A 25,355-nucleotide genomic window follows, 5' to 3' on the forward strand; every position below is an offset into this window, starting at 1 on the left:
TCTGATTCTGAAATGCTTAGAGTTTTTTCAACATTAGATAAATCACTGAATGCTATACAGAATAGTCTTAACATGAGTCATCACTGCAGCAGCATAGAGAGAGAAACAGGAAAACTTTTGTTTTACATACCTCTCCACCTCTGCTCTTTGGCTGGGATTGGTGATAGCAGCAATATATTGCATAATGTATTTACTAGCTTCTGTTTTTCCAGCACCGCTCTCCCCTGCACAGAAACAACAATACAATGTATAACACTGTTAAACACAGGCAGCAAAACTTGAATTGAATTCTTTCTGTATGACACAAACTCATTACAGTGATGTAAAATGAATGAAAGTGGATGCAGCCCCAAACAGTCATATTTTTTTGATTTCTTGGAAAGCAATTTACAGATTGTTTAAAGTTACCCATCTACACATTATCACACAGAAAACAACACAGCAACATCTAAAAGTTATACACATCCACTTTAAATGGGAAATTGAAGCAACACTGATTATTGCACTTGTCAGGTGTAAAGAAAAAAAAATGGGTGTAAAAAGAAGAAAATCCTTTTTGCAGCACCTACAGTATGCAGCACATGTATATGAAATAAAATTATGCTTATAATGTAAGTCATTCTAAATAAACTTGCACATTATTCTGTCTGCCACAAGATGGCACCACGTATGCCAAATATTTGTGCAGTGTTGTCACAATCTGTGGTCACTCTCTCTCTGGATAACAATCAATGTTTTCTTATAAAGGAAACATTTCTTCATCTCAGAGGTCTCTGGATTGTTCCCTAGAGCTATGTGTCCCACCTCAATATAGTTTCCCATAAGCCCAGACGGAAAACATAGTCTCAACATAGTGATTTGTTGTTGAAATGAGCCAACCCTATTTTTGTAAGTCTTATTCACACAATGGGGACCAAGTCTTTGTTCTCTATTGTCAGCATTCTCTGCTTAAACAGTCAAGTATGACTCGTAAACCACACGTTATAGTGCGTCAGTGCCGAGCAATTCTCATCTGACCACAAATTAAATCACATCATCCCAAAACTGCTAGCTTTCCCAAACCCTGTATTCCAGTATGCTTATTGTTTATCATAATGAAAAAGACAATAGGGTGCTTTTTAATATTTATGGAAATTCATTTTTTTTATCACTGGTTCCTCCTCAAATCAAGGCAAAATTTCAGAATTATGGGTCAATGTTAAAGGTGCAGTGTGTAATTTTTAGAAGAATCTCTTGACAGAAATGCAAAAATATATAAAAAACTATATTATCAGGGGTGTATAAAGACCTTTCATAAAGAACCGCTATGTTTTTATTACCTTAGAATGAGACTTTTTTCTACATACACCGAGGGTCCCCTTACATGGAAGACGCCATTTTGTGCCGCCATGTTTTTACAGAAGCTCTTAACTTTTTTATTAAGTTGTCTCCAACAATGACATGTTTGTCCTGTGTCGGCTACCGTAGTTTCTCTATGCGTTTCAAAAGCAAGGGGTGAGCTGTGAACTGAGCTGTTGGTTGCAATTTGCAACCTAACCACTAGATGCCGCTAAAATTTACACACTGCACCTTTAAAGAGTCTACCTGAGATAACAATGCAAGTGTCTTTGTTCCTCCGCTTCATGGCTTTGTATGCAGCATCGGCGATGGCGAAGAGATGCGGCGGGCGCTCGTACAGCTCTCTGCCTTTGTACTGCTCGATGGTATCCCGTCCGTAAATGTTCATGGCACGGTAAGGGTTAACCGATACCACCACCTCGCCAATGTATGAGTAGATGCGACCCTTTTCAAACCTGTGGCAGAGAGACAACCAGACTGTCACATTTGTGCACATCATGGAGTATTAGCTTTACTACTATTTGTTAGTTTTGTGGTCACTGTGGTTTGTGAAGTCATATTTCAAGGTCTAAAGAAAGACCAGCTTTATGAATTATCTCTTTCAGCAATGAAAAGTAAATAGGATGGTCAGGGTCAGGTTTCACTGAAAAACTCAGACAAGAGAAGATTGTGGACATCTAAAACAGTCTCCTATCCACCCCACATTGCAAACTCCGAGATCACACAAAGCCAGTAGTTAAAGTTCGCTTCGCCAAGCTGTTTTGAACTCGTTCCCAGGGGAGCGGAGATCTCACTTCCCTGTTCTTCTAAGCAGACCTGGGTCATGCCTAGAATAAGGCATCCTTTCTTCTCAACCTGTGGGTTTGCCAAGCCTCCCTCAGCTCCATCCTGCCCCAGTCAGTACCCTTGGAAGTTTGAATAGTGACATCATAGTTTCATGCTGAATCAATGGTACTCATACAGCGCAGTACTGAATCTGAACACTGTATAGAAACTTTGAGTTTCCTATAGTATAATGTAATAACTGAATATGTATAAAAAACTGCTGCACTAATTGAAGAGGAGCCTACCTCACTAACACCCTGCATATCACAATAACATTCACATAAACAGCCCATAATTCCCTCAGGTCTTCCCACAAATACATCAGGGGGTTTATGAAATGAGCAGTGATCCTTTAAAACAATATAAATCACCATGGACGCAGACTGAAGTGTTTAAAACTGCTTAAGTTTGAAGTGTATAGTGTATACTAGTTTCAAGTTCACTTTAAGGGATAGTTCACCAAAAAAAAATTTATTCTGCCAGTATTTACTCACCCTCATGTTATTCATAACCTGCCCTTTCCCACACAATATGTGAATGGAGACCATGCACTGCGAGAAAAACTGGTTAAAAAATTATAATACACCTTTGTTTGAACCTACAGAGTACATATTAGTACCTCAAAGGTAAATATTGGTACCAAATGTATTAATATTTGTATAAAGACCTTCTTAAAGGGTACTGTCCCAGTGAAAGCTTGGGACCAATGAATTGAGTTGAACTGAAAATAGACCAGTTCAAATGATGTAAACAACACTGGTCCAGAAACACTTCCTGTTACAGTTTGTGACAGTTATTTTTTTATTTTATATATATTATTATCTTTAAGATGTTTGTTTAACTTCAGTTAATTCAGGTTTATATGTTCTGTTGGTTTATTTTATCCCAACGTTTTTCTAGTGTTAAAAAACGGAAACGGGGGGTGCTTCTGGACCAGTGTTGTTTGCATCTTTTGAACTGGTCCATAAACACAATTTTCAACCATCCTCAAGTAAATGTCTTTAGGCAAATGTAAAAAATGATTTAGCTGAGGTGAACTGATTCAGCACTGTGTGTTTAAGTGCTCTACATATATCAGTGTGATGTCAGGGGTTGACTGGCAGACAGGGTGGCAGGGCAGTGCTGCTTGTGCCATTGGTGACAGCAGGCTGGCAGGCCGGCCCCAAAGCTGCTTGAATGAAAAGGATCTATTGTGACAGCCTGTGGAGTGGGATGCTGTGGTGTACCCGCTCCATTGTACTTCTGTCAATGTGAGGTCTGTGTGTACGGAGCGCAGGCCAGACCTCCACACCCCAACAGAGCAGGCAGGCTTTACTCACCCACATCATCACCTTAACGTCAGCTGATGACAATAAACAGATCATTTACATGAGTAATAGTATCATAGCTTTGAGGCAAGTCGGTGTATCTCCTTGACAAAAATAGACATATGATATAAAAGCTATTAATGTTTTGAATAAAAATTAGGTCCACTGATGTCATTTCCTTTTTTTTGTATGTTCCACTTTTAGATGAGGAAACAATTAAACAGGTATCAGATTTTTTGCAATGTGACTTTTTTTGGGAACAGTCAGGTGTCAATTTTATGCAATTTACCCCTTAAGCATTAGGTCTAGTCCACACGGACACGGGTATTTTAAAAACCCGAGTTTTCCTAAAAAAAAATCTCGTACACACATGCTCGGTTTAAAAAAAATCTCCATCCACATGAAAAAGCAAAAACACGCTATCAAGCACTGTCAAGAGCATGCCACACCAGCACCAGCAGGCGCCGATATACCGTATTTTTTGGACTATAAGCCGCATTTTTTTTCATAACTTGGCTTTTGCTGCGTCTTATACTCCGGTGCGGCTTGTTAGTCCGTAAGAATTCATGTTGACATTTATGAGGCAAGAGACCACATTACCGTCCACAGAGTCCGATATATGCTGCTCCTGTATTTATGTAAGTCAATGGATTCAGTGATGCGGAATGACGAGTCTGCGAACTTCACGCTAGTTGGCTTGTTTGGTTAATTTAGACTATTCGTTTATCGTTTGAATAACTGATAATATTACTTTTAACGTACAAACATCTATTCAGCCTGCTGTTCTGTCTGCTATTGTTTAGTTGAATAACATGCCTTTCCAGATTCAATTTCTGTTCTTCGGCTTGGATTTTGCGAAATCATTTTCTAAATAAACGCGACGTATAGTCGACTCCACTGTGACTTATATATGTTATTTCGTCTTAATTACGCATTTTTGAAAGATGCGGCTTATACTCCAGTGCAGCTTATAGTCCGGAAAATACGGTAACCCAAATCGTAAAGCAACCTTGGCCAATCAGAAACCTAACAAAAAGTTATGACCGGTTCCGTAGCAAGGCAAAAACCCAGGTTTTACTGTCTACACGACAACACTGCTACCGGCGTTTCTTAAAATCCTCACCCTGGCAGGGGTTTTCAAAAATGTTCAGTTTCAGTGCCCTAATACTGAACGCCGAACCGCATAAAAAAATCAAGGCTATAAAAATACCTGTGTCTGTGTGGACTAGGCCTTAATGTGTGTTAGGTATGTAGGTAGGCGGATGCATAGGTGGGTGGATGGATGGATGGATGGATGAGTGGATAATGCAAATGCACAGAATGCAAGAAATGTTTCTTGTCCATCTGCACAAAACCAGCACTAACCCACATAAACCAGCCTGGTCCAACATAGAAATGAATGCTGATATTAGCGAGATCAGGGATTTCCAACGCTCTTCCTGGAGGAAACCTGTCCTGCATATTTTAGTTTCAACCCTACTCCAACATACCTGCCTATAACTTTTAGGTAGCCTGGAAAAACTTGATTAGCAGGTTCAGGTGTGCTTGATTGGGGTTGAAACTGAAACCTGCAGGATAGGACCCTCCAGGAACAGGGTTGGAGACCCATGAGCTAGATATTTCAGTAGGGCTGTTAGAAATCATAAGAGAATGCAGGGAGTGGCTCTGTCATCCCATATTCACATTTTCCCAGAAAGTTTTAGAGGAGTTTCTACTGAATAGAGAATAAAGATGTGTGTCAGGCAACAACTGGCCACTTTCTCTAGCTGAATCTGGTCCACGGGTGAAACATCAGCATTTGTGTACATTAGACTTGGGCATACTGACACCACCAATATTGAAATATCCAAAGCACGTTCGGCAAGAGAAAAGTTCTGCCCTTTTTTCAGCAAGCTAGGATGTGTAGTTTAAATCCCTTTAAAAGACTAAGACAATAACCATTTTTAGAATGGGATCACTTGCTCAGTCTAACTACTGGTTTCATCCTTGTTTGGGTGGGTCTCTTGTGGTTATTTGCCTGTGGTTGACCGGGGTGGGGTGTAGCCTGTGACATTCTCTAGTGGCAAGTTACAGCAAAAAGTGAGCAAAGTGAAAATACTGGACAGCAGTTACAAGCTTACAAAGGAATATACTAAAGTGAATATGGTGTTATTTAAAAATAAAACTTTTTCATTTGGCCATTAAAGGGATAGTTCACCCAAAAATGAAAATAATGTCATTAGTGACTCGCCCTCATGTCGTTCCAAACTCGTAAGACCTCTGTTCATCTTCGAAACACAGTTTAAGATTTATATATTTAGTCCGAGAGCTTGTTGACCCTTCATTAAAAATCTATGTACGCTATACTGTCTATGTCCAGGAAGGTAATAAAAACATCATCAAAGTAGTCCATGTGACATCAGTGAGTCAGTTAGAATGTGTTGAAGCATCGAAAATACAGTCATACAAATTATGACTTTATTTAGCATTGTCTTCTCTTCCGCATCTGTTGTGAAGCGCATGCACAAGACTAAAATCACGTGACTGCAGTTTTTTTTAAACTTACAGCGTGCATCTGTAAACGTAGACCGGGTGCACAAAAAAAACAAACAGCCGGGGCACACCAGATAACACGTCAGCCACGTTGTACGTCATGCACGCCACTGCAGTCACGTGTCTTTAGTCTCGCGCATGTGCTTCACAATAGACGCGGGAGAAAAGACAATGCTGAATAAAGTCATCCATTTTGGACCACACATTCTAACTGAACCACTGAAGTCACATGGACTACTTTGATGATGCTTTTATCAGCTTTCTGGACATGGACAGTATACCGTATAGATTTTCAATGGAGGGTCAGAAATCTCTTAAACTTCATCTTAAACTGCGTGTCATTAATGACATTATTTTCATTTTTGGGTGAACTATCCCTTTAAGGTTCCAACAGACTATGCCTTGTTTTTGTACAGTACTTTTCCTTGTAGCCCTATAACTATCTTATATAAAGTCCATGTCTGTGGAGCATTGAGATAGTCCACCCCCTTGATAACACATCAAAGCCTATGTATTCACAGCCTCAGCAATGAGAGGATAATCTGTCCTTGATCCATGGTTATCCCTGCATACAATTTACCATCAAGCAATCAAAGTTATTCCACAGATTAACACAGAGCATGCTGGGTATGACCTGATAGCGAGTCAGCCTCTGGACTGTTTATCAGCTGTCCTATGTCTGATTTTTTGCAGCACACTATTGATATGTAAAACTTGAGACTTATACTGGAGATCACAGTTAAGTATCAGATTTGACGTTTATTTTTAATGTGGATAGCTTATCCTAGATCATTTTATTTTGAACACATTTGATGAAAATTTAGAAATGTCCACACTGAAAGATCTCATTGCCATCTAAAATAAACAACCAAGATATCCAAGGCTGTATAGCTAAGTGTATACCTTGTAATGCACTGTTAGTCGCCAAATGCATACAGGTAGATGTAAATTATGATGTATCTTTCCATCATATACTACATTGGCTCATTGGAAATAAAAGTAATTCTTATGCTTCTAAAGAAAAAAAATGAAAACATTTTAAAATAGGTCTTTAAAGGTTAAACCCCACCTCTTGAACACCACAAACAAATTTGCACATTTGAAAGAAATGTCTCTGTATCTTTTACTACATTTGTTTACTGTTAAACGCCAGCAGCTTCTGTGCTGATGACAATCCTTTAAACCCCAACACATATCCTTCAACAAACATTTTTCTGGTAAGAAAAATTGTTCACGGCCATCCCACTTGCGCTCAGTTTTTCTCGCTCTTGTCGATTAAACTAAACTCTTTTACAAACATGCTACTGTAGACAAAGTCTGAATAGGAAAAATGTGTGTTCCACTTGGCACACATTTACGTTTAACAATCTGAAACGTGCAGCTTTCACACTAACTTTCATTAGCTTTGCACTGACTATTCAGGAAATGAGAGCCAGGTGTAAATGCCGGGCTGAGTTTTTTTGTTATTTTGGACCACTCCCTTCATTGTCTCCCTGAGATCAGAGGAATGTTTGTTCTCGCATCAGGATAAAGGAAAGGGAATGATGGAAAAAAGAGGCACGCGTGTTTCGACGATTGCATTTCAGAGGTCAACGGTAAAGCGTAAGAGGGGTTTCTAGTGGCTAGACGTGGCCGCGAGCCCATCTCTAACGCTTCTGTGCTTTTACCACATGGTCCTGAGCCCAATATGATGTCACTGGCCGGTAGCGGACGAGATGACGGCCAACTCGAGAAAGAAAATAGACACAAATACAAGAACAGCCAAGGGGACTCAGACGTTACTCAGCAAGCTATTTCATAAAGTGATCTCTGTCGGGGTAAAAAGAGGGCAAGGAGGGAAAGTACAAAAACAGACGAAGGAGGCGAAAGAGAGAAATACAGAAAATGAGGTTGTTAAAACAACAAAAAGAAAAATGAATGAGTTGGTTAAAAAGAGGAAATTAGTATAAATGTTTATGCAAGGATTATATGACGCACCAATGGCCTAAAAAACAACAACACAATAGCCTCATACACAGACATACAGTATACACGCAGCAGACTTCAATCATGTATTAAACACAACAGAAACAGCTCATTAAATACATGACACATCCCTTCTGTACCATCTAAATTATGTTATTAGACAAAACAGAGGATATATAATATCATCTATTAGTCTTTGTAATGTAATCAAACCACCTCATCTGCTAGAGAGAGGAAATGGACCCTCGGGGTGATGGGAGTGGCAGATACACAATTTGGGAGTTATTTAGGAGTCACTTGTGTGCATTAGGCCACGAAAATTAAATTTGGTGCTTTGGGTTTCCATTTCAAATACAAACCTGCAAATAATTCTAGCCTGCTGTTAACATGAGACGGGGTACAAAAAGAGTGACTGTAAAAATATCACGACCATAAACCCTAAAGACAGGGAAAGTGGGAGCTCCCCTGACAGGCTTCATCGTTTCAGTGCCCGTCGCCAAGTCACACAGTCCACAAATGAGACGTCTGTGGAGCTTAAAGCTTTTTCTGGGGGAAAAAGGGTAAAAAAGCACAGCCTTGTTTATGTAAGGCTGGTGATATGTTTCAGATTACAGGGGGTTGTATGGAAATTCTTGAGGGCAGACGGCTGCCTTTCTTTGCTGTAGAGTTAAAGAAGAGGCTGTTGAAGGAACAATCGATACAACAGCCTTTCGCAACACAAGACTGAAATGATTCAAATGAAAAATTCTGCTTAGCAGGAGACGGGATATGTTATGTGAGCCTGTCTTTAAAATACAGGCTAAAATCTCAAAATCTAATTTTGAAATTATGAGCATCAAAGTTTGATTTCACTTTAATTTCAACCATCATTATGTAGGATGAATTTATGAAGAAAACGGTAAAAGGCTCCAAGCTGGGTTTTTACAGGCAAGGTTACAATAGCTGTGTCTGAAACCGTTCCCTCGTTCACTCATTCACTATGCCCTATATGGGGAATGACAGTTGAGTCCACTATATGGGGAAGAAGCAAATGAAAATGAGTGAGCGATTTCGGACACTGACGCAAATATCATGCGTCAGAGAGCTGTCGCAGAGCTTTATCAAAAACACCTGTGTGGCTTTATTGATTGTGCTGTGAAATGGTAAAGTTTACTTTCTTACTGTTTTTCACATTTGTCATGTTTATTGTATTAGTTGATAATAAGAGAACAAAACAACTGCTTATAATATTTATTTACTGCTGTTTATTTATTGTTTAATAAAAATGTGTATTAGATTTTAAATAAGAGATACGCAATTATTTTTCATTTGTTTATTTTTAAAAAGTAGAAAATAACTGACAACAAGAAAATGTTTGGTGTTTACTGTCAGTATCCTTCAGCTGATTCAAGTTACCCGTTCGTCTCCCGTTGCATCATGGGAAATATGAGTGAACGAGTGTACATCGAATGTACCCTCAAAATCAGAGTGCATTGTGGGTAAAAAGTAGTGAATGAATGTAGGGAATGAAGTTGTTCACTCAGGTTTCGGACACCACTACAAAATGGCCGACACCCGATATAGTGCACTATATAGTGGATAGGGAGCGGTTTCAGACACAGCTAATATGTTCTTAAAGGAATGGGAAAATCATCCTCCAGAAGAGGAATGGGCTTGGATTGTGTCATAAATGAAAAAAAAAATTATCCAATAATTGTATTCTGATATCTTCCAGTAATTAGCTCATTTCAAAGCCAATGGAAGTCAGAAAATGATGGAGGAATTCAATGGAAACCGTGTCTACCACACTGTAAAAAAAACTTTGCTGCCTTAAAATTTTTTGTTAAATCAACTCAGATTTACAAGTCATGTCAACAGAGATTAGTTGTCACAACTTATAAAATGTAGTTGAGAAAAGTAAACTTAAATTTATAAGTTATAACAACTCACCTGTAGTTATAACAACTCATCTCTAGTCAAGACAAATAATAGTAAGTTAAAATGACTTGTAAATCCGAGTTGGTTCAACAAAAAATTTTAAGGCAGCAAAGTATTCTTTACGGTCACCGTGATTTCACCAAGTAAGATGTGATCCTGGATCAACATTTTTTGTTGATCCTGGATCAACGTTTTAATCAAAGATACCCCAACCTACCCTTAACTCTAACCCTAACCATTTTTAAACCCTCAAATTAGTGTGAAATAATAGTTTGAGGGGTATTTTTAAAAGCCCCTAATCCTGCAATCTTATTGGTTAATGAAAATGTTGATCCAGGACCAACAATGGTATTGATCCAGGATCACATCCTACTTGGTGAAATCACATTCACCATTTTTTACAGTGCAAGAGTGCACCGATATATATCGGCCGATGACGCTTGCTATGCTTCTCAATTAATTATGGTTAAACGCCCCTACATCGAAAATCCAGGGGGCGCTCTAGTGCAGAACTCAATATGCGTTGTAGACAAAGAACCATACACATGCAGCTATGACACGCAGCTACAGGAAATTGCTTAAGGATATATTTATATTGCTGTTCTTCAAACCTTTTCGGGTATTTTTATGATAATAAAGAATATGTATAATGATTATGTTTGACGAGTTTTGCTTTTTCAAAAGCATGTTATAAACGACTCAAATTAACAGTGATTATTGTGATTTAATTGATAAGACTTACTGATCAAAAGCCGTAGTACATGAAATAGCTGTAAATATTATCGGCTGTGCGATTCAGAATAGTTATCGGTCACGTGTTATTAGTGTATATCTGCATTTATTCGTGCACCCCTAGTGTCTACTGTACATGATGGCATTTACCAATTGGATTTTTCAATGCAGACAACCTTATACAGACAAAAAAGCGACAGAGACAGTGGCCCTGGTTTATATCTAATAGTTCAAGTCTGACGTCACGCACAACTTCCAAGTTCATCCGCTTTAAAAGGCCATAGGGAAATAACAAGAAAATCACGCTATTATGTACTCGTATCTGATCCTAATTTTTATTTCAAAAACAAAATTCGAGATGACCAGACATGGAGTTATGGACATGGATTTTTTTATGCTAATTATTCATATATTGCTGTCTGATTCTGTGAGCCTGGAGACACGTCTGGGTGTTTATACATTTTTTACGACGTAACATGAATAAATAGTGCTCATAAACGCCTGTTTATATAACATCCTCTATTGAAATGAGTCAAGGCTTGGACCCGGAAACAGTATCCCTTACCTCATAACTTAACAAGTGGAGGTGTCCTCTTTTAAAGCTTGAGTTTGCATCATTGTGGGCTAAGCAAATGGGCAGCACATCAAGGGAGCACACCAACCATATAGCTCCATTGTACCACCATATTTAAATAGACCAGTCTGAAATATACAGCTGTATAAAATTATTAACCTTTATTTAACTAAATATTGACAAACCATTTTTAGTCTTCCCCCATTCAATAAGCTGGAATTGGGTAAAGATTCCATTTGCACCGACTGTCTTGCCTTCAAAAGGTTAAAAGTCCTGTACTGTCTATGTGTCACAGTCACTTATTCAAATGGTAAACCATGAAATATTAAGACTATGTTCACCTGTACCTAAATTTACAAATAGGGCACTTACTAGGCATACGTTTTATATTTAATGTCATCATTCTTGCTTACATTCCAAATGTTTAGCTCATCTGTCTGCCCAGTTTAGGGAAATTAAATCTGCAACCTTATGTCTGGTTTAGCAAAGTGCACCTGAGCTCTGTAAAGACTTTGATCCCTCTTGTTTGCTTTGTCGGACTGGAATCGGGTTGCCATGTGTCACAGCTGGACTCCACATGGTCCTGCTACTGTATAAAGGCAACAAGTGGCTTGTTACACTATTGATGGGGCGAGGCTTTGTGCTTGTACAACAAAAAGTTTTACAGCCCTGAAATACTAGCAGTGTAGCTGTATTTAAGTAATAAAATCGAATTCTTTGGTCACAATCATAAGCAGGTCACATTGCTAAAAACAGAGGTACTGTAGAGCCAAATACAACGAACTTAAACATCATTGCATGGGTTCTGTTACAAAATAAAGGAGTAGTGGAGAGGCACCCTCAGACAAAATAAGATCAATGTCAACAGAAGTGATTGAATGCTGTCCAGAGTTTCATATCATCAATACTGTAAGAGGCACTGGCCATCTGGAACAAATACGGTTATGTCATTTATGGCCTTTGTTAAATACTCCTGCCCATGCTGCCAGTGCCAATGCAAACAAATATGACTTTATAGACTTAACATTATAACCTTTGTTTCAGAACTGTCCAGGTAAATTTGGTAATGACTAACTAATAAAGCTTTAAGCTATAATCTAAAACTATAATGAGCAGTTACATGTCTTGCACGCTCAAAAAAAGGTACAAAAGCTGTCACTGGGGCAGTACCCTTGCATGAAGTACACTTTTCTACCTAAAGAGTGCATATTGGCATCTAAATGGTACATATTAGGGTGATTCTCGTGAAATTAGACTTATGAGGTGTCATGAAAAATTTTGATAAAAAAGTAAATGCAAAGTAAGAGTATCAAAATAAGAAGCATACAGTTACAAACATCTCTTCACGTACTATTTTGCACATGATTTCAAATGACATCATACAAACCAATTTTTTTTCCACATTTAAGGGGAACATTTTCATTACCGCTACATGTCCATGACTGGATTTGGGTTCTTTGACATGGAAATATTTAAAATTAAAAAATCTAAAAAATAAAAAGCTTCAGTGCATGTTAAACATTTACAGTAAAGAAACATGTGGTATTTGGTGATCATTGGTACATGTAGAGACAATAATAAGGAATATAAATGTGTCCAAGAAAATTTTTCTCATCCTCCGCAACAATTTTCAATCATTGTTTAAGCCCTCAAGGAACTAACATTTTCAAAATAAATTTGTTGGAAGGGACATAATTGACTGTGACACTCAAGATGGCTACCAGGTAAGCAGTTCTTATTTTTTCTCTCTAGATAAAAGTTGAAATATTTGTATTTCATAGTACCTAGACAACTTTTTAGTTCTCATTACCAAAACATGAGTTTGTAAATGCATATATTTAATGTATCATGTTGCGGTAATGATAATTTTTGGAAAAAAAAATGTAAATAATTCTATATGAAATATTTTCAATCCTCTAAAAATAATGGTTATAGTAAGTTCAGACCTTAATCTTATATGTGCAAAAAAATTGGCTTCAAGGGCTTTTATAAAAATCTGATGCTGGACACCTTCTAAGTCTGGATTTCGTGAGAATCACCCATTAGGACCTTTAAGGGTACCGTCCCAGTGACGGCTCTTTTACCTTTTTCTGACTGTGTTAGTGCATGGCAAGGACTTTGTGAGGGTCAAAGGTGACCTCTCCAGTGCAGGAAAATATCAATAGGAAGAGCGGTAAAGCTTTACATGCTGCCAACACTTTTTTTTAAAGCGCACTCTTCCTGTCAATTCCAGAACAGTACAACAATACAGCTACATGAGAGTAAAAGGTTAAACACATAGTCTAAATGAAGTGAAAATGTCATGCTGTCAAGGGAATACTTAACCATACTGGCCTGCTACCTCCTGCATACAACAGAATCACAGGAGGGCTGATATATGGCCAAAACAGCACTCTTTCACACATTAGTTATAAGAAAATGAAAAGCATCTAAATCTATAAGCAAAGAACAAGTGTCCTCAAAACCTATTTTAATATAGAAGTTCAGGACCTTACAAAAAACTAGATCAAAACACAATGTCCACTGCGAATATCGATTTAGCCATAGTATCATTTCAATGCTTACTCTGTTAAACGGAGTAATACAAAACATTAAAGCGTACCAGACAGTGCTGTTTTGGGATGCATAAGCACTTTTGAAATTTGATTTGAGGACTGAAATGAACTGTGGTGTATAAATCTATAATCTTTTTAAGAGAACAGCGTTTTGATAAAACTTTATAAGCAGCAAGCTAAAAGGCGCTGACATGGTATAGTGGTTATCAACTATTTGATCTGCAGTATCAGAGCCAGTGTCTGGAAGAATTTGGAAAATGTCTGGAGCAGTACATGTAATTGTTTTTGGAAATGCTCAGAGGACTGCCAAAAACTTCCCCAAGATCCTAGGGGCAGACAAAACAAAACTGCCATATACAGTCAAGCCCAAACACACAGCACACTCGAGCAGTGAATCCAGAGTACTACACATAAATCCTGGGCATTGTGTAAACACTGTTTAGATCACACTTTAATGTACAGTACAGTATATCACCAATCCTGACACTTGTTTAACTTTACCGCTTTAGCTGTGAGTGATCATTTAAGCCCCTTACAATTAGGTGGTGGTAAGTTGACAGATTTACTTTAAATCTCCTGGCAAAACATTTTGACATACAGTTTTGCTAATAAAGGCTGAATTTCAACTTTGGTACTCTTAAAAGTTTCTTTGGCGGAACAATCAAAAATAGTGGATATATCTACAATGTCAGATCTAATGAGGACAATTAATTCAAAGCTGTGCTTGGTCATAGTTAATGGTCTTCCTTATTTCAAAATTCAAATCAAAGGGCTTTCAAAAAAAAGTCACTCCAGAGGGCAGGATGTGTCCTGGCACTACATAGCGGCAGCTATCCAAGCTATTCCAGGTCCCAGACACAGATGTAGATACTGAAGAAGCAGGAAGCTCGCCTGGTCACACCCTCAGCAAATAACAAACTGCACACGGCAATGCACTCTTAAAAATAAAGGTGCTTCACAATGCCATAGAAGAACCTTTTCTGTCTAAATGGTTCTTTAAAGCACCTTTAACATCTCCCTTACAGAATAACATTTTGTGTGAATCCCATGGGAAACACATGTGAAACCCATGTGATCACATGTGCATAATGTGGTGACAATTTTTTTACATGTTATCACATGGGTTTCACATGGAATTCACACAAAAAACACACACATTTCACATGTACCGAGCACCTAAGGTGACATTGGAGTAAAACAAATCTAAAGTTTAGTTTCATGTGCTCACGCGAAACCTTCATGTGCAAAATATTTTTTAAGTTTAGTTTTGCGTGTTCACGTGAAACTTTCGCGCACGCATGTGAAAGCGAAAGTTTCACGTGCACACGCGATAGTTTTACGTGAGCACGCGAAACTACACGCGGTAGTTTCACGTGTGCACGCGGTAGTTTCACGTGAGCATGCGGTAGTTTCACGTGAGCAACCGGTGACGTGAGCAAGCGGTAGTTTCACGTGAGCAAGCGGTGGTTTCACGTGAGCAAGTGGTAGTTACACATGTGAATTTGCATATGTGAAATTCACGTGACTTTTCTGTAAGGCTTTCTGTTTCACAAAAGGATCTTTAATGTGAAAAAAGGATCATTACATTATAAAAATGTATAAAAACGAAATGGTTCTTTGAGGAACCAAAAAAGGTTCTTTTCAATGGCATGGTGGTGAACAACGTTTTAAGCACTTTTATTTTTACGAGTGTAGCTGAGAAGTGGGAAAAACCGCTCGTACCAATAACCGAAACATGTAAGCATCTTTTGCTACTGGTTTATGGACACGATGTATATCATTGCAAATTCCACAAAAATGGGTGAAAAATAAATTCAGTGATGTATATACCAAATATTTACAGTATTTAAGAGGAGATGAATGACAAATAACTGAAATTTAACATAATGATCAAAAATAATTTTGCTCCAATGGCAAGAGAGTTCATCTGGATGAATTTTACGACATTGCACTCTGCTATAGAGCTCTTTGACCTGAATATGCTTCTTATCCGAGATAAAATAATCAAATCAATGAAATAATATAATAATAATAATAATAATAATAATAATAATAATAATAATAATAATAATAATAATAATAATAAAATCAGAAGTAAAACCAGATCATAACATTAAAAAAATGTGTAACTTAATGCCATTATAAAAATAACATCAAACATTTCAAAGCTCAGTTAATTGGCATCCAAGAGTGATAAACCAAAACCATATGTAACCTTTATAGCATGGTTATATTAAACATTAACAAAAAAGTAAGTTACACTCCCCAACCACATTGCCCATGTTATCAAAGCCATTAAGTCATTTATTGACACTGTGTTGATAAGGAAATGCAATCTGCATTGCAAAAAACACAAACCACAATGGCAGGATTTCCACTGCAAATTTGCTTGAACAATAAGGCCGATCTGAGGGAGGCGTGTTACCATGACTGTCATACAGAGCTCTGGTTCAGCAGGTGTATCCAGTTGTATAATGCTAATAACTCCAGAAAACAACAATACAACAATGACGTGGATTCATTTGATGGAAATGTGAGGTGTATTGGTTGCATCATTGTACCTGTGAGAAAGTTAGGTAATTCCACATCCACAAGTATCAGTCAGTAAATTTTCACTTTTTTGGAACAAAGCCAACGTATATGGAGAAGATTGTTACTGATTAACTTAATGCAAGTGATTCCGATTTGTAAGATATTTTTAGTTAAACTACCTGTTTACTCACTTATTCTTTCGCACGTGTTAAATGTGACATAAAACTCTTGACAGGTGTATCATTCCATTCTGCACTTAAGGTATTTTCATATTTAACTACTTGCATACACTTATCTTTATTGTATTACTTAAGTTTTATTCAAAATAATGAGACATAAAAATCATCAGGGGATACCTGTGCCCCCATGCTAGATCTCATTGTGCGGTCAGTCTGTTGTGCTGAGAAATTTGGGATTTGGTAAATGGGTACTGTCTTACCTGAGTTTCAGGTTGGCCATAAACTCCTCCAAAGACACATTGTCCAAAAGAACAAAGTCCGCTTTGCCGAACTCCAAACTTTCGTGTTCAGCCATAATAACGCGTTAAAAATAAACTGATGCAAAACTTTAAAACGCCGTGTTGAATTCCCACGAATAGGCTACACAAATCAAATCGACTACACCAAACTGGAGCGATAGCGCATCGCAATAAATTTGTTTACATTTGCCTAAACCGCGATTTGTCGGCTTGTTTCATGTCAGTAGCTATCTAACAGGAATATAAACACGCACTGCCTGATGACTTTGAGTCGCGTCTTCGTGTTCAAAAGTTAAAATCCTCAAAGCAACACACTCCTTGTAAAACTTTTAACACAACTTTCAGAGCCTCGCAACGTTTGACAAGCGATAATCCGCTACATCGAGCCGCTCATCCCTTTTCCGTGAACTTCTCTCGTCTCTATCATACGGTGGCTTCGGTAACGACGTGTTAGCGCGCATGCCCCTCCTTCTTTCAGAGCGAGAGAACCGTTCGCCACGAGCTCTTACCTATGCTATCTATAAATGTGAATGGCAACGTTTAAAAATGGGATAGTTTGGCGTCATGATTATCTGTAATTTGATCTCCACAATAACATTTGCAATGTGCAGTTACAACTATTTTGGAAAAAGTACAGTTACTCATTGTTAAATAGCTGCCGAATATCCCAGGAATGTCCGTCCGTCTGTCATTTGGCCATATAAGGAGATGGATAACATCTCTCATTAAACAACGGTTTAACGTACTGCTCCGCTCTGTTTATACCACAAGCAACTTGAATAAAAAAATCAATTACTCAAAAATATGAACTAGAATATAATATAATATAATAAAATACAATAATGCAAATGATAATTAGTTAACTTTTAATAGTAACTTAACATCAAAAGCACAATACCCAAGTTTCCATTTATACAGTACAGGTGCTCGCAGGTAAGCACGTTAATGGTTAACAATATTTTCTGCTTTAAAAAAAAATCTGGTATTAAAACATCATTGACACGTGATGTGAAAATGTCTGTACAGTAACCTCAAGACACGGGAACGTGTTTAGGTTGAATGAGGATTGAAGATGAGGCACGAGGTTGCTCTATGTGCCATTGTGCCATTCTCCTATAATAAACACAATAACTCTACTGCCCCCTACCTTTTACTTAGAAAATATACGTCTAATAGTTTTATTTTACTCTACGACAGTAGTTTTTAATACATTAATAGTGCTTAATAGTTTAGCAAATAATAATACATATATAATTAAAATGTAAAAAAATACTGTATAGTAAAATAATTATGTTTAAGAAATAAAATGACAATTTAAAACAGGTTTATGAAAAATAGCATTTTAAAACACTTTTGCTATTTACTTTTAAAACAAATCTCTCAAAAAAACACATCTATTAAAGCCAAAATAATGAATAACAGAAATAGCATAACATAAAAGTGAAAAGTTTCTTTGTTGGCCTGTGTTTAACATCCACAGAGTCTTTATGTTGCACAAGGGTCCTTGTATAGTGAATAAAGGATCTAAACACTATAAAAAGGCAAATCATGTTTACATTTTTAATCCCCCTCAACTGAAAAGTTCTTTGGGGATCTAAAAATTATTCTTTAATTGCATTGCTGCAACAATTTTTTTACCACGTTTATTTTTAAGAGTGAAAAATCTCAAATCATATATTTGTATTACTACAGCAAATTTTATACTACTGCTTCATTTAAAATTGACATTTCTTTAGACTTTTCTCACCATAAGTAAAGAACCACCAAAAACGATGTTGTTAGATGAAGAGTTGGCCCAAGAGCGACCACGATTATGGGTCACATAAACCCTAGTACCCTTGCGCAGGGTAGTCATGTATGTAGAGAGATTTCCTACCGAGTTTGGGCCCTTAACATTGTTATGGGACACAGCCACCCAATAACCATTAACAACGAGCCATAGGTCCGTCACCCCACCACCCCAAGTCTGTGAGGAGAAGAAGAATTGATAAACCCCTGACACTGGAGCTCGAAATATCCCGGTGCGACTGTTAAACGCCTTGCCTTGATTCACATACACTTTTCTGTATACGATCCTGCTCACTTTTCCTGAGATTCGACCCGGGTAAGAGGCAAAGAAATGGACATTTGCTTTTACTGCAGGGATAATGGAAAATACATTTGATTATTCATCATTATAAGGAAGATTAATTGTAATGATAAAAATTCTGTTTTAACTTCATAAAGGCCTCACCTCTCCGTTTGTTTCTCCTACACATCCAGGTGATTTTGTCTCTGCTGATACAAGATTCACTTTTCCTGCACCTTCCACATACAAGAGTGTTGATGTCTGAAAGAATATATTCGTAACAGTTTATACAACTCTTAGCAAAATTAAAAAGTATACATTATTTTAAAAGCACTTTACCTGCACAGTATGCCATATGGCAAGCCACTGGTTTGACGAACCTGTAGACGTAATAATTTCCCCTACATGCTTTCACTTGAATTGGATGAGATTTGAACAAACAGCAGTTGTTTTTCCAGTTTCCGCACACTTTGCGTGTGACGATTCCGTCTCTTATTCGTGGATGACCGCCGGCGAGCCACAGAGGTGAATGCGTGCCACACATCTCTTTCTTCACACACTTCTCAGGCATCTGGATGGTTTTCCCACGGTAGAAGAGACGGTACCAGCCCTTCCATTGCATACTACGGTCACAAACAACTCTCTTAGTGGTGTAGTTAGTTGCTCTCCAGGGCTGGTCCAACGCTTTGTAGTGATTGCAAGGGTCTAAGCCCGCATCAAACTCATCATCACCAGAACCCTCATCATCCTCAACCTCACTGAGCCATTTATTAACCAGATGGTTGCCTATCAAAGCCACAAAACAGTATAGTGTCACTCAGGTATCAGATACACAAAAAGAGACAAACCCAGCTTGAATTAACAGGGTTGAATTAACACATAAAATGTTTATATTTGACCCAACAATGGGTTAAAACAACCTAGCATCATCTGGCACAGGTTGGGTTAATCCATTTTTAACCCAGCGCAGTGTTGAAAATAACTAAATACATTTTTCTTATGATTTACAAAAATATTTTTACGGTATATTACTGCTTATGATTAAATGTAAAAAAGTACAAATTAAATTGTTTTTTCTTTGCCATCATGTATTACTTTTATTTTTAAGAGTGTACATAAACACTGCTGGATTATTTGCAACCCAGCATTGGGTAAAAATGGACAAACCAGCCCAGAAAATATTTATATTTGATCCAACAATGTGCTAAAACAAACCAGCATTTTTGTTGAAACAACCCGGCATAGGTTAAATTACACACCAGCGGGCTGGGTTTGTTCCTATTGACCCTATGTTGGGTGGAAGATAACCCAGCATTTTTTGTGGGTATGCATGAAATACAAAACTACACAATAAATGAGTTTACAAACAGTAGCCTACCTGACTGACCACTTTTCAAAGACGTCACATTCAATTCCACATCTGTATCAAGAGGCTTTTGTGGACAGTGTGGTAATACCTACAGTAAAACAAGACAGCAGCATGTTTAAAAATATGTAATGTTTTACAATAAAAATAAATCCTAATAGGTCTGTTTAAAATGTGGAGCTGAACATACATTTTCCATCTATCAAAATAACTTTGTTACCTGACTCATGGCGTCTTGCTTTTGCTTCATCACTGCTTGTTCATGTTTCAAGTTTTCCATCTCCTTTATATATATACATAGAGAAAACGCAATGCTTGCATCATTCATTCATCAGAAATTAAAAGCATGCAAGAACATATTAAATGTTCCCCTACCTTATACACAATAGCAAGCTGCTCCTGCAAAGGCTTGTCACCCATATTCCAAGCTTTAAATGTATACTAAAAGCAAGGCAAACATAAAATAATGCTTTTTAAATTAGTTTGCACAATTACTGTATGTTGGTCTTAAATATTTGTTATGAATGATGGATTATGACAATTTGATTGTATTTACTGTAATATATTTATTTTCATTGGCAGCTGCACAAACCACCAACAGAGTCAACAGTTGGATGCACAAGGCAACCATCTAAAGAAAAGAGTAAAAACTGCATTAGACAAGATTTTTTTAATAATAACAAATATGATATTGTAAAAATAATAATAATAATAATAATAAATTTTGGGCATTGGGTCCCTAATCAAATTTAAAACTAATTAAATTGTTGAGGTGCTTATTTTTTATTTTTTATTTGACGTGCTTTATTTTTTATATTTTGACGTGCTTAGATTTTTTTCTCTTCCTTTTTAATAAATGTATGCCGTTTGTGTCAAAAATGATAGATCTTACCTTTTCACAGAGAGCTGTTCTCTATCCGTTATGCAAGTGAACTAGTACAGAGTTTATATACTGCCCCTGTTTAAGGGTGGACACTGCTGCCATGCAAAGGGAACTTAAAACATTGACTTTCACACCAGCATGCTCTTGCATGAAATTATGGTCACACTGTTCACAAATAGGGTGCTAACATGTACGTTAAAATTGCCATTGGCAGTTTTTGAGCTCATGAGGTCAGCAAAAATGTCTTTGTAAAAAAAAATGTTTGCATATTTAAAAAATTTTATCAGAAAAGATATATGGTTCCATAAGTACATCACGTTGATGCATTAAATTTGTGCAATTATAGTAATTAAAAAAGATTAAATAAAAAAATAAGAAATAAACATGTCAACAAGAAAACAGAATTATATATTAAGACATTAAGTTTATAAAGGTATGAAAAAGTGCAACATTAAGGCTTAATAAGTTGAACAGGTTCACTCTCATAGATGGTTGTTATCAGACAGACCAATTTTTTAGTCAGTCAGTTTCAACTGTTCCCTCCAATAGCACATTAACAAGTCGTTTGACTTGAAAATTGTGCATTTGTAAGTATCATTCAGAAACCACACGTCAAGTCAATGGTTAGTGCAAAGAACAATTCTTGCATTATCAGCGCAATAGTAAAAACGACACTGCAGAGGCACGAACAGTAGCTGCAGTCCTTTTATGTGCAATGTTAATGGCCTACAATTGATGTCTGATGTAATATTAGATCAGTAACCGATTGTATAAACGGCTTAGATCAGTGGTCCTCAAACTGGGGGCCGCGAGATGGTGCCAGGGGGCCCCAGTTTTATGACATTTTATAAAATGCATACATTTATCATAAATATTGTGTAATTAAACCTCAGAATAATAAGGCTACTAACTGACAATATTACATTGTATCATTTAATATGTTTTGTTCTAATTTGAAGTTTTAGAATGTTTTAAGTCATACACTGTAAAAAAAATCCGTAGAAGTTACAATGTTATTGCAGCTGGGTTGCCGGTAACTTACCGTAGATTTAAATATATGTTATTCACTGGCAACATTTTGTTCAAAGATAAGTGTTGTTTTAATGACATGTTTGTGCATGGCCATTGACTTCCATTCTGAAGCAGTCAAGAGACGTTTCTAAACGAGTCAAAAACTCAAGACACGACCCATTGTCAAAATTTCTGTGTCCATCACTGTAGTTCATCCAAAACAAACCAGAAATGAGACTCAAAGTGTTAAATACCGGAATTATCCTTTAAATGAACATTAAACATTTACAAGTCTTCGTCTTTACAGAGTAAAACTAAAAAAACGCATCAAGCTAAACATTCTGGGAAACAAAATCTGAAGCAAAAACAGAAAAAGGTTGATGATGATTTCTGGTTCCCAGAATGCTTTGCACGAGGCTATTATTGTATAGTTTTATTCTGTAAAGATAAAGACTTGTTAATATTTAACATTTATTCAACTTTGAACAAATGTTCTTGTCAGTAAATAACATACATTTAAATCTAAATAACAGCTGCAATAACATTGTAATTTCTACAGATTTTTTTTACAGTGTACATTTTCTCAAAAGGGGCCACAAAGGGATGCACCACACACAATGGTGGCTGCACGCGGAAAAAGTTTGAGAACCACTGACCTAGAATAGTCTTACAAGTTAGTCTTACAACTTTTATTTCTTTGAGATTTACGTTTTACATGTAATTTACATAAAAAGGTGGATTGGTCTAATTTGAATTAGCAAAGTAAAACTGATCAGCTCTAACTAATTGCTAGCTGGTTAAAATACACTCTCAGAAAAAGATACAAAAGTTGTCACTGGGACATACCTTTTAAAAAGGTCCTAATATGTACCATTTTGGTACTAGAATGTACCTGTAAGGTACCTTTATACCTTTTAGGTATAAAAAGTGTGACCACCCAAGTGACCAGTGTTGGGGAAAGTTACTTTTAAAAGTAATGCATTACAATATTAAGTTACTCCCCAAAAAAGTAATTGCTAATTGCGTTACTTAGTTACTTTTCATGGAAAGTAATGCTTACGTTACTTTTAAGTTCCGTTTAAGTTACTTTTTCTTACTTTGCAGGTGTTTCCATAATTTCCATCGCAAAAATGTCAAGCTCTGGTCTGTCATCTCCATTTCTGACTGAAACTGTTCACGCATAAAGTGTGTAATTGTACGTTAACATACGCTCAGTTTAATGCAGTACATTGTTTTTATATCTAATTAATTAAACTAAAAAGTAACTCGCATTACTTTTAAAAAGTAACTCAAATATTTATAAATGTGTACATTTATAAAGTAATGCTACTTTACTCGTTACTTCAGAAAAGTAATATTATTACGTAATGCACGTTACTTGTAATGCGTTACCCCAACACAGCAAGTGACACGTTTGTTCCTTCTTGTAGCTTTTATTCTGATTTAGTTCTTAGGACACAGTCTTAACTTAGCGGCTATGTTAATGCAACCGAGCACAGTTTATTCAATACTAGATCTTATTTTCAAAATATTTCATCTACGCTGTAAAAAATACTGGATTATTTTTAACCCAGTGTTGAGTCACAAAGGGACGAGCCCAGCCGTTTGGTTAAATTAATTTATATTTCACCCAAAAGTTTGGGTTGAAACAACCCAGCATAGGTTAAATTACAACCCAACAGGCTGGCTCGTGGGTTGAAAATAACCCAGCTAAATTCTTATGATTACTTTCACATTAAGGGAAGCAATAATATTTGAAAAACAGGGTTCAGAATTACCTGGTGGTCATTTTTATGAAATTTTAAGGATTTAAAATTAGACATAAATTGTAGAAAATGTTTACCGTAAAGTAAAGATGCTGTGACTAGGATGCTGCTCAGTAAATACCTTTGAATAATAAGAATCTGCAGTAACTAATGATCACCACATAGTGGCGACCTTATTTCAGAACTGGGCTACAGCAGTTACACTGAGCTGGTTTTTATATAGAACATAACTTACACATATGAGATAAGAAGATAATGTATATTTATGTACACTTTGATGTACTATTTTAAAATTTAACTTTGTGATGATAGGGATATCATGTAATATGAATTTAATTTAACTCTTTAAACGGAGTAATGAGATTCATTGATGACTCAGTCATTAGGTACCTTAAACTCTTTCTGAATACATAAAAATTGCTTTTGCCTGATCTGAAAATATGATTTTAAACAGAAACAGCAGGATACTTTGCACAGTATGTAAACATACAATAACAGATCATATTGTGACGTGTAACGGCATCTGGCAGCCACTTCTGCTATCACTGTCAATGCAGCAATGAGCAGCTGATTGCATACAGATAAGAACCGTCGAATGAGTACAACAATAAACCCTGTAATGCAATGTTCTTGTTTTCATGTGCAACACCGCCATCAATCTTTTTTACATACGCAATTGGAAAATTAGTCAACAGCCCTGGGAAATGACAAGCAAGACAGAAAGATCAGAGCCTGTTTTGGGTTGTGACATGTTTGCATACATTACAAACCCTGTGCTTACCACCAGACCACCTCATGACCTCACACCCCCACCCAGTCCACTCACCCGAAAACAAACACGTACACACCATCATATATGGCCTGCTTCATCCTATCAGGATTCCTGGAAGTGGTCCACTGCAGTTCGTCATGGCTATAATCGCACATCTGTGTAAGTTTAACACGTCAGAGGCGCAGGTGCCCCTACCAAAGAACTCTGGACATTCTGTTCATTATTAACGCTTGGATACATGAACCTGCACTCAGAATTGAGATACAAATACTGTCACTAGGGTGGTACCTTGAGGGTGCATATTAGTTCCTGAAAGGGACATACTGTATAGGTATCTATATCAGTACTTAAATGATATTCGGACTGTTTTAAAGGGTACGTCCCAGTGACAGTTTTTGTATCTTGCTGAGAACAAAGTATCTAATAGGAAATGTTAAAAGTGAAATGGAAATACATAAAAATAAATAGCATATATTATTAAAAATTGGATGATGTTTTCCATATATAGGAAAGCTTATCACATTTTACGTCAGCAAGGCCTGAAACTCAGGGTGCATGAACTCTGGGTGTAAACAAGAAATCCATCTATATATGGAGGACCATGTGCCATGTGTGTTATGGTATGTGATATATCAAGGGAGCTGACTTTCACAACAGCACTTGTTTATCAAGTAGCACCTAAGAAACTATTTTCAAATTGAATCCAATTAGAACAAACTCTATGGAGGGAAAAT

General features: G+C 36.9%; 2 protein-coding genes across 3 annotated transcripts in view; both read right to left on the minus strand.

Annotated features, from left to right (window-relative positions):
- Window positions 1-17,260, minus strand: part of myo1d (myosin 1D) — an 86,504-nt gene extending 69,244 nt beyond the window's left edge. The window contains 3 exon segments of the mRNA XM_073866506.1: window positions 131-224; window positions 1,585-1,793; window positions 16,717-17,260. Coding sequence (XP_073722607.1) covers window positions 131-224; window positions 1,585-1,793; window positions 16,717-16,811 — 398 coding nt within the window. The 5' untranslated portion in view covers window positions 16,812-17,260.
- A 344-nt stretch (window positions 17,261-17,604) lies between these two features.
- LOC129421473 (uncharacterized) lies at window positions 17,605-25,105 on the minus strand. Of its 2 annotated transcripts, none has more exons than XM_073867006.1 (8): window positions 24,676-25,105; window positions 20,746-20,820; window positions 20,565-20,630; window positions 20,410-20,472; window positions 20,202-20,280; window positions 19,163-19,609; window positions 18,989-19,084; window positions 17,605-18,891 (listed from the first exon to the last, which is right to left on the minus strand). In XM_073867006.1, exons 2-8 carry the CDS (start codon window positions 20,818-20,820, stop codon window positions 18,488-18,490), a joined length of 1,230 nt encoding a protein of 409 aa, XP_073723107.1. In that variant the 5' UTR covers window positions 24,676-25,105; the 3' UTR covers window positions 17,605-18,487. The 2 variants fall into 2 exon arrangements, with proteins under 2 accessions (XP_073723107.1, XP_055033031.1); XM_055177056.2 differs by lacking the exon at window positions 24,676-25,105 and adding an exon at window positions 21,082-22,056.
- Window positions 25,106-25,355: the final 250 nt, after the last annotated feature.

Source organism: Misgurnus anguillicaudatus, chromosome 4, assembly GCF_027580225.2.
Source record: "Misgurnus anguillicaudatus chromosome 4, ASM2758022v2, whole genome shotgun sequence".
NCBI lineage: Eukaryota > Metazoa > Chordata > Actinopteri > Cypriniformes > Cobitidae > Misgurnus > Misgurnus anguillicaudatus.